The 12,123-nt window shown below is 56.6% G+C and overlaps 1 protein-coding gene across 7 annotated transcripts in view; it reads right to left on the reverse strand.

Moving 5' to 3' along the window:
• Positions 1-12,123, reverse strand: part of WDR20 (WD repeat domain 20) — a 63,107-nt gene that overhangs the window by 5,220 nt on the left and 45,764 nt on the right. For 4 of the 7 annotated variants that reach the window (XM_029950825.1, XM_029950824.1, XM_029950823.1 and 1 more), the window contains one exon: positions 4,839-6,098. The exons of the other annotated variants lie outside the window; for them this stretch is intronic. In XM_029950825.1, coding sequence (XP_029806685.1) covers positions 4,839-6,011 — 1,173 coding nt within the window. In that variant the 5' untranslated portion in view covers positions 6,012-6,098. The remainder of the gene's footprint in view (positions 1-4,838; positions 6,099-12,123) is intronic. 7 annotated transcript variants of the gene reach the window in all.

The following is a 12,123-nucleotide window of genomic DNA, read 5'->3' on the forward strand; positions in this document are numbered from 1 at the left end:
CCCCCCCCCCCCAAGGAGGAGTCCCAGGGCCTGACGAGGTGACCTCCCTCAGCCTCTGGGGACCTGGCAGGACCAGGCTGGAGGCGCTCAGGGTCAGCGAGGCCGGGTGCCACTGAGAGGGAAGGACCTGTCCCTGGGGGATGACAAGAACCGCTAACTCTTCCCACCCGGAGGGGGCCTGGTGTGGCCTCAGGGCACCCTCGAGCCACCAGGAAGAAGACAGGAAAGGCCGGAGGAGCACACCCCCCCCCCGCCCCCCCTGCCCCGGAGGCAGGCAGGATGCCGATGGCCGCTGGCACCCGGCCACCCTCGAGCATCCACGCTGTCACGGAGCAGAGCCTGTAGCTGTCGCCCACACGGGCCGGCCAGGGTCACACACCCCCATCAGCGTGTTGGCCACTCAGAACAAACAGCACACAGTGACCGAGACCCCGAGACCAGGGAGCAGGCGGGGCTCCCGAGGCTGACTGCTCGCTGGCTAATAAGGCCCCTCACTTCACGGCACCGAGAAGCTTCCTTTTTCGGTTTGCGGAGAGGTCCGTGAATGCCAGCCGTGGAAAGGCCTAGCAAAACCCGTCCACACGTCCAGGCCACTGGCACACGTCCACTGAGCCCTCGGGACACCGCGCAGCGACGGGCAAGACAACAGCCAAAACCCAAGACACTGACACAGACGCCATTTTCTTTGCACGGGAAACCGACAACACTGACACTGAGGCTTCGTCAATTATTGTTGACAGTTAAGAACTTAATTTACCAACGTGCCATGTTGGGAAGGTTCTTTATTTGTCAGGAAATTAGATGAAAATATAGAAAAGGAAATACATATTTTGCTTTTGATTTTCACTAAAGGTGAACAATCATACAGTTTTGTACACGGTCACCTTACACGGCGGTCTTCAATAAACAGGTGTACAGAAATTTTAAAACGCAGGAAATTTTTGTTACACTTTGAAATGGAGAAGCAGCAGCTTGAGTGTGAGAGGTACCAGTGCAGCAGTGAATGAAGAGCCCACACCAGTGGGACTGTCCCCTCTGCTGGAAGGGGGGACATTTTCATACGGCTCTGAACTTGGGTTCTGAATGCAAGGGCTTTCCAATGCGAGCCCTGGACTCCATTCTCCAGATTGCCGTCAGCACTCGTGGGCCATCAGTGGGGTCACAGAGCTGAGCCCCTTGATGACCTGAACATCTGACAATCCCAGGCAGCCCAGGGTGACAGGCGTGCTGACGAGGAGGGCCTTGCCTGTGCTCCCAGGACGGCTGACAGCGTCAGGTTCCTTCTCAGCACCCCCCCCCACCACGCATGTGGAGGCGCCCTGCCACAAAAGGACACCCCAACATTGGACGTACCTGCACAATGGGACAGTGGACCAGAGGCCAGGAGTGTCCCCTCTTTCGCCTCCAGGGGTCGGCAGGGCTGGGTCGTGGACTGGCTGGCTTTGGCCGAGCCTCGGGCACAGGGTGGGATGCTGTGCTCTAGGTCTTCCTCCGACAGGACAGCGGATACACGACACGCGGCCTCCGGGTTTCCCAAAGGATCCCTTCGCAGCCCTCCCGGCCCCGGAGGCTCCCCCTGCTCGCACTCTGAGCTTCCCCAGCGAAAGAACCGAACGTCTCCCTCCCAAGGCGAGAGGTGGGAGCCTGGACACAGTGTAGACGTCCGACGAAGCAGTGCCACCAATTCCTTCACAGATTCAGTATTTGAAAAGGTCTTAACAATTCAGTGGAGGAACTGGGGGTGCGGCTGCCTGGCCACCTGCCAGCTAGGACTTGGGTCCCCCCGGGACGTGCGTGCAGCCCACAGACAGGGGAGTCTTCAGGCAGACCGGCTGGGGCAGTGACCCCTCCCCTCTCCTCCCCTTTGCTATCAGAGGGGCGGACCCTCAGTTCCAAGGCAATGTCTCACAGATCACTTCAAAAATGCTAGAAGGTTCCATCCGCACAAAAGACAAAATTAGGATTCTTTACCACTAAAGTGATTTTAGAACCCAACATTACTGATTGTTTTTCAAGAGTCTACCTTCTCCGTCTTACACATGTGCTTTTAAAAGAAGGCAGGGTTTTTCCAGAGGCTTCTGTCTCCAGCCCTGGAAGGGATTTTAATCCCCCTGCCCCTGAGTTAGGGAGAAACTCAGAGAAGGGCTGGGGTCGCCAGGGGACTTAGCAGCCACGGCAGGCAGGCTGGGGAGAGGCGAGCCAGGGCGGGGCAGGCAGAAAGGACCGTGCGCGCCACAGAAGAGTTGTGCTGGCCGAGCAGTGACGGCCTCCTCTTGCCAGTAACTAGTCTATTCCAGACATTAGCTTAGAAAAGATACCCTTGCTCAGGATAATGTTTAGGTAAAAACACTTGAAACAGTTTCAGTGAGAAAGCTCAAGAGTTTGATGAGAAAACTACAAAATGGCTCCACGGATGTCCTCCCGCGGCCACCACGGAAGCACTTGGCCCTGGGCCTTGCACACCTGAGACCAGGACCCCAGGGCGCCTTCCCCGCATTCCCCAGCCACAGGGGTCATTATCAGAAGCCAGCCCAAGAGAGGGCCCGCCTGCCCCAAGCAGGTCCCAGAGAAGGGACCCATGCACGGCAAAAACTGGAAAAACAGGATTGTGACCAAGCCCTAACACCCAAACTGTGGTATGACCATGGTTTTGAACGGGGGGGGGGGGATACCACGGGGTCTTGTTAGCACATCAGAGCCTGATTTTAAGGAAGCCATCCTCTCCTCCCCTGGCCTCTCCTGCCCCTGACTCCCACCAGCAGACTCCTCCTGGCTCGCCCGGCAGTGCCACCCCGCCCCTCCAGCCGCCCCTCCCTTATTGAGGCCCGTGCAGCTAAGGGTGCCAGGGGGTGAAAGGGATCAGAAAGCACCTGGTCCACAGAAATCGCGCACATCACAGCTCTGGAGTGATAACACTCGCAACCAAAAGGTTCCCCACGAAGGCTACTTACCTGGGATCAGCCACTCTTTGGGCCAAATACAAGTCCTGACTTTTGACACTGCACACTCAGTGCCTCAGAAGCATTTAAAATAAAATCTCTAAAATGCTGTAAAATTGCACCCGGAGCGCTGGCTACCAGTCTCCCATCTGACAGCCTGATTTAGCTTCCGAAGTTGAACCGGTCCACAAGGATGGCGATCTTTGCAACCTTAGGTCAGTTAACATTTAGGAACAAAGGACCGTAACTTACAAGTCAACAGGACACTAACACCCAGGGACACGATGCAGAAATGGGGGCAGGGGCGAGACGCCCCCAGCGGGCCAGCAGGGTGCGAGTGGGACAGAGCACTGCCGTGGGAAACGGAAACCCCTCGCGGTTCAGGCGCAGGACGGGCAGAGCGGACGCACCCGGGCACGGGGCGGCTGCAGGAGAGCACACTCTGTGCCCAGCGCCGCACCGGGCAGGAACAGGGACGCCTCTAGGCATCTGCTCTGCTGAGTCGTGGTCACTACGTAAACCGGCACAAATGAGTGTCATCCCTACGTTTAATCACAAAGGGGTGCGAGACAGAAAACAGACCGAAATGACCACGGTAAGTTAACAAATCAGACAGGCCCCCCCGCCCCCGTCATGACGTAAAACACGTAGTTCAGCGAACACCGTCCTCCAGGTGCAAGTGGAACGTGAAGCCCCTCACACAGGTGACGGGGCTCCCACGGCTGCCCGCCCCCCCCAGGGCCAGGGGCGAGGCACTCCGGGGGGAGGCCGCTGGGGACCGAGCCCGAGCGGAGCCATGACGGCCATCCAGTAATCAGAGGACGCGGCGGCCTGCGCCAACCCCCCACCCCCGCTATCCCCCTCGGGCCGGAAGACAAAACCCAGACCAGGGCGACCTCGGGAAGCGCCCGCTCCCGTAGGTCTTTACACAACAAGGCTGTGGCGTCTGTCCCGGGCCACAGTCATGCCTTTTTGACCAAAAACAACAGAAACAACAACGATTACAAACCCCTTCCCCCCCACACAAAAACAACAAAAACCACACACAAAAGAAACCAACACGTCCCTTCCCTCGTTGGAAGAAAACACAAGCAAAGGGTCTCAGCTTCCGTGGCGACAGGCACTTCTGGCGGCGGCCGGCGCCCTGGGCCCCGGTGCCCGGTCCCCGGAGCGGGCGGGCTCGGGGAGTGCGGGGGTTTCGTTTAGTGCACAGATTCTCAATCAAAGTGCTACAAACTGCTTCTTTGAAAAAAGATGTTTATTAATAAACAATTTTAATTGTCATAAAATGACTAAAATGGGTTTTAAAAATTAAGGCTCTTCTCTTTCTGTGGATTGCCAGAACAATGTAAAAATAATATCAATCAACCCTGCTGAATGCTTTGTTCCTAAAGTTAAATTTCATAGATTCCTAAACATTTTATGATTAAGATAAAAACTGGCCTGTAAGTGACAATTAGCGGCCGTCCGTACTGAACACGCACCCCGCCAGGTGTACACACTCTAATTGAGTAGTTGAGCAAAAGTATTCCAGTTAAAGCAGAAATTTTAATTTTAGCATTTTAAAGTCATTGTTCCCCACACTGTCATGATTTTCCTAAAGTCGAAATCGTCTAATACAGGAGCGCTAGCCTCGGGACTCTATATACTCCCAGGAGGGTGACTGGCTTGGCTGGCAATTAGTTTGATTATATTTTTTAAACGTTCTAAGTTGAATTATCAAATGATTCAGAATTACATGGCATGCAGTATCCAAAATTATGGCTCTGATGCATTTAGATTTACATTAGGAGTAAGAAGTGCCATTCACATTCATTGTACACCCCGCCCTCCCGCAAGAAAAAATTCACTACCTATTCGAGTTCTAGATCCGGTGCAGCATTAAGGGTTAAAACTTACCACTTTACCAGGCCTTCCCCATGTGCAAATAAATCCCTCCTGACAAGCAGTGACTATACAGTCTTCAAGAAAAATCAACACGGTCAGTCTCTCGTGCGCTATCTTTTTACAGATGAGCGGCTCTAACAAGGGCACGTCTTCCATCCGAGGACACAGGGGCGTCCCCAGGGTTTTAGCGGGGTCCGTTTTGGTTTTGGTAACCAGGTTCAGTTTGTCGCTGCTCTTGCTGGAAATGTGTCCCATGCTGTGGTTTCGCTTGTGGTCTTTCTCGTGGTGCCTGTCCTTCCGGTCGTGCAGGGAGAGGGTCGCGAATTTGCTGACCCCGGAAGCGATGGCCCCGTCGGCGACGCTGCCCTTGCTGCCGGCGTTGGAGACGGTGGAGTGCGGGAGGCTGTTGGAGCGGGGCAGGGGCGGGGGCGCGGAGTTGCCCGGCGTCGTGACACTGTTCCCAGTGCTGCCGGCGGGAGGGCTCGTGGCGTTCATGACGTTGGTGTGTGTCCTTGCTCTCGAGAGCGGCTGGTGGGGGAAAAGGATGTCTTCTGTAAGGTCCCAGAGGCACAGCTGCGTGTCCTGGCCCACGGAGCCGAACCGGTACGTGACGCTGACGGGGCGGCTCTCGGCAGAGTTCCGTTTCGACAGCCTGGACTGCGTGCTGTTGGCGCGGTCTCTGCCGAAGTGGAGAAGGTCCTGGAAGTCCTCGTCACTGCCGCTGAACTCCATAGGGTCACTTTCTTCCACGCTAGTGGTATAGGGGTCGAACGCCACCACACTGACCCAGGATTTGTGCCCGTGGCCTCTGGCGATCACGCGGCAGTCCACGAAAGACCAGACCGTCACCAGGTCGTCCTCGCCCCCCGTCACGATGTACTTGCCGTCCGGGCTCCAGCACACGCACAGCAGGCCTCCGAAGTAGCTTTTCATCGTGCCGTGCAGCTCCACCGCGTCGAAGCTGAACACGCGCAGGAAGCCGTCCTGGCTGACGCACGCCAGGAACTTGCCGTCTGGGGAGAAAGCAAACTCGTTGAGGGCCCCCTCGCCCACCGTCCACTTGAGGAGAGGGTTCCTCGTGGATTTGCTCTTGCAAGTGTGCACGGCGAAGCTCTCGCCCTGCTTCAGGAGCTGGTAGTGGGGGGCTGTGGTGCCACAAGTGTGCTCCACATTATACAAGTACATGTTCCCACTGGCGTGGGCGACTAGGAAAAGGCTTTCCGAACCGGGAACCCATTTGACACAGGTTACACGTGACTTGTCTATTAGTCTCTGTGAAGACAAAGGAGAACAAGTTATCACAATGGAGAAGCTTTAAAGGGCTACTTTTCCAGCAAGAAACTTGTCTGCTTCTCGGTGAGAAGGGAAGAGTCCGTCCAGGCACCGCGCACTCTATCCCGTGGTCAGCCAGGCCAGCAAAGAGCGTTTGGGCCCCGTGTAGAATTACTTTCTAGAATTGCACTTAGGTGTTAGGCCCCTGGCTGTCGCTGAGGGAGTCAGTCAGTCAGCAGACACTGTTGACAGCCTACTCTGTGCCAGACACGTACCAGGCGCTGGGACACACTGGTCAGAGGGCCAGCCCTCGGGCCACTTTCGTTTCTTAGGCTAGGAGCCTCTGACTCTGGGGCTCCCAGCACCTACACACGGCATCCTCTCTACAAAGACCCCCGGGAGAACGGCGCGGTCCTCAGCCGGGAGCACTAAGCCTCCCGGCGCCTCTATCGGATGGAGGGCCTGCGCTGACCAGCCCTGCCCCTGCCGTGGCCGCTCAGGGTGGGGAGTCCGTGTGCAGCACACAGGACTTCAACGCACACTTCCTGGGCTCCACCTCGGCCCTGGCTTCACCGAAACGTCCTCACTCCTAGTCGCTGTCCTGTGCGCCTCTTTTATAAGCACTTCCTCCAGATCTCCTCTGGAACAAGATGGGGTTTAAAGAAACGAACAGACGATTAATTCAGGAGCGTGTGCCTGCCCACTGCCACTGCACTCCACGCTGATTTCTGCTCCACTGACCGGCTGTTCCTTTAAAAAGCACACACGAGAGTCTTTCCTTTAAAACCAAAGAACAAAAGGCCAAAGTAAAAACCACCCAAAGACACAGCAAGGGCACTGCCTGGCTTGTGGACCTCGCCGCAGCGCTCATGGCACCCCTCTGCGGGGGCCAGGTCCCCAGTCACATCACCAGAAACCATCCAGAAGTTCCTAACACTTGCGCATGTGTAGACACTCCTGCCACACGGTGCCCACACCCACCGGGAACCCCCGCAGCCTCTGTGCAGTCAGACACCAGCACCTCACCTCACTGGCCGCGACCCCCGCCCGGGCCTCCCGCCCTCCCCGGCAGGCGCCTTCGCCACGCACGTGCTGTGTGTGCGGCGTCTCACAGAAAATCACACGTGAAATAACCCATCATTTTCAAAGAAGAGATGAATGAACCGTGCAAGCTGCCACAGAACACTAGACCCCGCAGGGTAAGAGCATGGAGGGCTGGCCCTGAACAGCATACAGGGCCTGGGGGCCAGGCGGGGGTCACTCAGCAGCAGGTGACACTGCCTACTGCCCCCGTGTCGGAGCCATAGGATGGCAGGGCTGGCCCTCTTAATTAACAAAGACATACAAGGCCAGCTGGCCTTGGGGACACAGCCAACGTTTTCGTCTCTGATCTTTCTTTCCTACCGCCTCTAAAAGGCACCTGACCCACTCCAACACCAACAGCCTAGAAGTCCGGCCGCCACTCCGGCCAGGTCTCCCTCAGGCCTCCCTGCTGCTTCCACAAAAGGTGACAGAGGCGACTTCAAGGCCTTCCCCACCCACCAGACCCTGCTGCATCCACCACTGGGCCCGGGGCAGCCTGCTCAGGCGGCTACCGCGTGGACTCGGGCTGGCGGGCTGGCAGCCGGGCCACCGTCCCCCGCCCAACGCCTGCAGCTCTCGGTCCTTGCACCTCACGTGTCACCACAACCAGATCGCGGTCCTGCCAGCAGCACGCCCCTGCCCTCTCCCCAACGTGGAGACTTTTAAAGATGGACTTAAAAACTTCTAGCACTGTGCTTAGAAAATTTTATCTTCTGCTTAAAGAGACACAACAAAAATAATTCCATTAGAATTCAAAATTGTAAGGCTCTCAAATAACCGCGCCGTCACTGGGGAGGCATGGGGACAGCTACAGCACTGCGGTTCCAGGAGAGGCTCCTGGGAGGACGGCACACGCGTGGAGCCTTCGTTCCCTAGCGAAAAGGTGCACAGACGACTGTCAGCAGAGCTGCGGGGCCCCTGATGGACAAAGCGCCGAGCCTCCCTGCGCGCCCGCTGGGGCGTCTATGCGCACCCCTGCGTCCGATCCAGCACCTGTGAGCCAGGCCACCGAAAACCCAAGGAGCCCAGGTCCCCGGCGCCGGCTCGGAGCAGGAGCGGCTCGCCCTGGCAGGTGTGCGCAAGCAGGGGGAAAGCACTTGCATCGAGGGCCAGGAAGGGGCTCCCACACATGCGCTTCCACCCCAGAGTCCCTGTGCGAGGCCAGCCGTTGCTGCATCTGACCGGGTAATGCACTGCCAGTGCACAGGACAGTCTGCTGGACAACGCCCCACTCACGTCCCTCTCCTCCGTTCCAGAGCACCTGGCCTCAAGTCACTGTTACTAAGCCTCCTGCTTCCTTCTCCAGAGCGTCTCCGTCCACGGACAAGGCAGATGTGGATGCGCTCGGTACTGTGTCCGTCCACCTGTCTGTGCAAAGCCAGCTTCCTGTTCCTTCCTAAAGCTGCAGCGTCTTCAGAGATATGGATGCGCTGACAGATGCGCACGCGGCAGGGGGAGCCCCGCACAGAGGCAGTTTTCACGCGTACGGGTACACACACGGCGTGAGCTCCCGGGAAAACAGCTGGGTCAAAAGGCATATACAGTTAGACCTTTCATAGGTGCTGCCAAACTGCCTCCCCCAGAGGACAGAGCCCTGCATTTTCATCAGCAACAGAAGAGCGCCCACTTCTGCACAGGAGCCAGAGGCTCGGAGCGGTCAGGAAACCTGCCTGCCGTCCGGTTCGTGCGCTCGCTCGCTCCCTCCTTCACCACCCTCTTCTCCAAACGCATTCATGCCCGGCAGAGACACTGGACCGATGAAGACAGACGGGCATTCACATCCGCGTGGGGGGGGCGGGGAGTGAGACCTGAGGGCGTGACGGTGCCGAGCGCTGTGGAGAAAACCCGAGCGAGGGGAGCAGACACGTGCTGATGGGGAGAGGGTTACAGTGACTTCCTTGTCCAGCGGGGGGCCTGGTGGGACTCTGTCCGGCAGCGAAGGCTGGCTGCAGGCCGCCAGGCGCAGGGGGAGGCCGGGAGCACAGAGGCACCCAAGAGAACGAGAGAGCAACGGGGACCGTGGCAGGCGGGCCCGACTGGGCAGGGTGGGCACCATCTCCTGTGCCGCCCACAGGCATCGACTACGGCCAAGGCCATGCCCGCCGGTGCCCAGAAACAGGACACAAGCCTGCCTGGGACCCGCCGCCAGGGCGGGAGGCACACGCTAGGCCCAGCTAGTGGAGTCCCTGAATGTAAACAGCTCTGCCTATTAGCTAGTTTGGATTTAATAAAAAAGAGAAAAGAAAGCTTACTTCTGTGTTTCAAAGTAAGAAACATACCTGGAACGGTTTATTTAATAAATATGAAGAACAAAGCCCAGTCGCTACACCATAATGTCTAGTAAAAAGAACCTCAGCGCTCCAGCACCAGTGGGGTCCTGGCCCAGACGTGCGCAGTGAGGAGCCCGAAGCAGAAGGGCCCCCTCCGAGGAGCTCCTGAGCACAGCCCGGCAGGGGCTGAGGCACAGGGGCGGGAGGGGCAGAGCGGTCCGGTGGATCTGGGGCAGGCATGGCACCTGTTCTGGCTGGAGCCCCAAGCTGCAGGGAATGAGGTCTGGAACCGTAAGCCAGGGCTCAGGATGGTGAAGTCTCAGGCTAAGGGGCTTTGGGCCATGACCCTGAAGCCCAGAGAGCTTGGAGTATGTCTGAAGTAAGATGTGCTGTGCGCGCTAAACACACACTGGGTTCTGAAGACTCAAAGAACTATGGAAACTATCTCATTCGTAATTTCATATTGCACGTCTGCTGAAATATTTGGGCTGTACAGAGAAAACCTTAATTTCACTTATTTTTTGCTGATTTAATGTGCTAATCGAAAACAGAAGCGCGCATGTGGCTCACACTGCGTTCCTGCCGGCAGTGAGGCTGCAGAGGTGAGGGAACGGCTTCTGAGTGCAGAGAAACGCCCTCCGCGGAAGGAACAGGATGGAAGATGGGCAGGGCTGGCTAGGCGGCTGGGCGTAACCAGTTAGGAGGCTGTGACAACCATGTGTGGACAAAAAGGGCTTGAACTTGACAGTGGCAGCATGGCAAGATGGACTGTTTAATAATGGACTAGGCTGGAGGGAGGGGGAGGGTAAGGCGGGTGTGACTTCTGGGCTTGAAGCCTGAGTGACTGGGCCACACAAAGGACGGGGTTGGGGTCATGCTGAGAGAAATCCAAGGGTCCCTATCCAGTCGCCAAGGAAGACCAGGAAAGCAGTTAAGAACAGAGAGCCGTGTCTGTGGCACCCTAGGATCCCCATGGAAAGTGTAGCACGGAGGAAGAGGAGAGGCTGACGCTCTGCAAAAAACTCACTTATGGGGGCAGGACAGAAGTCAGGCAAGCAGAAGAAAAATCTGAGAAATGAAGGAAATCAGAAAGAAAGGAGCTGGTGCCAAGTGGTCACCCTGGGCCAGGAGCTCCAGGAACTGCAGTGTTCCTCCATCAGGTGACGAAGGCTTTAAGGTTGACTCTGTCCACACACCAGGAAGGGAGACTCGGAGGGAGGCTGTGACTCCAGCAGAGGCCTGGCAGGCAGGGCAGGAGCGGGGAGCAAGTCTGAGGGACCAGGAAGAGCGGCAGGGGGGATCCAGAAGAAAGCCAACCCCCCTTGCTCCGAGGCTGCAGAGGAGAAGCCCAGGGGACACTGACCGGTGGAGGAGTGTGTGGACCCCACTTGCAACAAACCAGCAGAGGGAGGAGGGAGCGGCGCAGGAGTTCGGGGCGGGGGCAGAGGACAGGGGCACGGCAGGGACTCAGCAGCTAGGACAGTCTCTGTTAGGTCAGCTATGCTGGCCACTGGGCTACCATTAAAGAGTCAAATTCCAGAACACTCCAAGCTAATTTCTACACATTAGTAAAAACCAAGCACAAACTCGAGATCAGTCTGCTGCCTCTGTGTCCCTGAAACAGCTCCCGCACCCTCCCCATCCCGGGTGTCCGCCAGCAGTCCCGCACGGTCCCTGCCTGAATTCGGAAGAAACTGTCCCTTTTCTGGTTTGAATTCAGTAAAACCCAAACACCAAAACTATCGTCGCTAATGACATTAACAGATTTTCTAACTATTATAAACTAGTTACGAGAAGCAAGAGTAAAAATAAATCTGTAACCACATTAAGGTATCATTGCTAAAAGCACTTAGTTATCTTTTTTTTCCCCACTACTATCAACAGGACAAGCAGGAGAAAATTATTTGGGGGGCGGTGGGTGTGTATTTTATAATCCAGACATTAATTTGTAACAAAAATACTAAAGCAAACAATTCAAAAGTCACAGCAGCTGCTGGAAAAGCCGTAAGGTAGCCACAGGGAGAACTGGCGCCTCAGGGCTTTGCTGATGGAGCGCACGTGCAGGGAGCGTGTCTCAGAGCCACCTGCAAGGTGATCAGATGTCAGTTTATCACCGTGTAAACTTTAAGGAGCCGATCGTTATGCACTCATTTTCTCCCTTTGATTAAAAAAAGCAACAACAACAACAAAGCTACCAACATACCCGCAACCACTCTTTTGTCCCTGTAGTGGAGAGAAGGCCGTGAGGCTGGGCCTGGCTCTCCCCTCCTGGGGACGCTGGTGTCCCGACGAGAGAGAAGACGCGGCCTCGCCTCCAGCGGGCCCTTCAGCTGGACCCGCCAGCGGGACGGCCCTCGCCGTGCACGGGAGGGAGCAGAGTCAAGACCAGAGGGCTGGCTACGTGTCAGCAACAAAAGAAGCCGCGATGGCAAGCACGTGCTGGATTTTATGTCTAACGCATCTTACCCGACCGTCAAAACGTACAAAAGATCCTCTGAAGTTACCATTCTCTGCATACACCCCTGCAATGATTAGACTTTCTACAAAGACAAACAGGTTCATCATCATATACTAAGTGATGCCCTAACCACACAGTAAAAAGCGAACCCTCAGCCCTCGGGTGCTGCCCACGAGGCTAAAGCTCTGCTCTCCAGGAGCGCGTGTGAGGAGGG

This window comes from Suricata suricatta, chromosome 9, assembly GCF_006229205.1.
Source record: "Suricata suricatta isolate VVHF042 chromosome 9, meerkat_22Aug2017_6uvM2_HiC, whole genome shotgun sequence".
NCBI lineage: Eukaryota > Metazoa > Chordata > Mammalia > Carnivora > Herpestidae > Suricata > Suricata suricatta.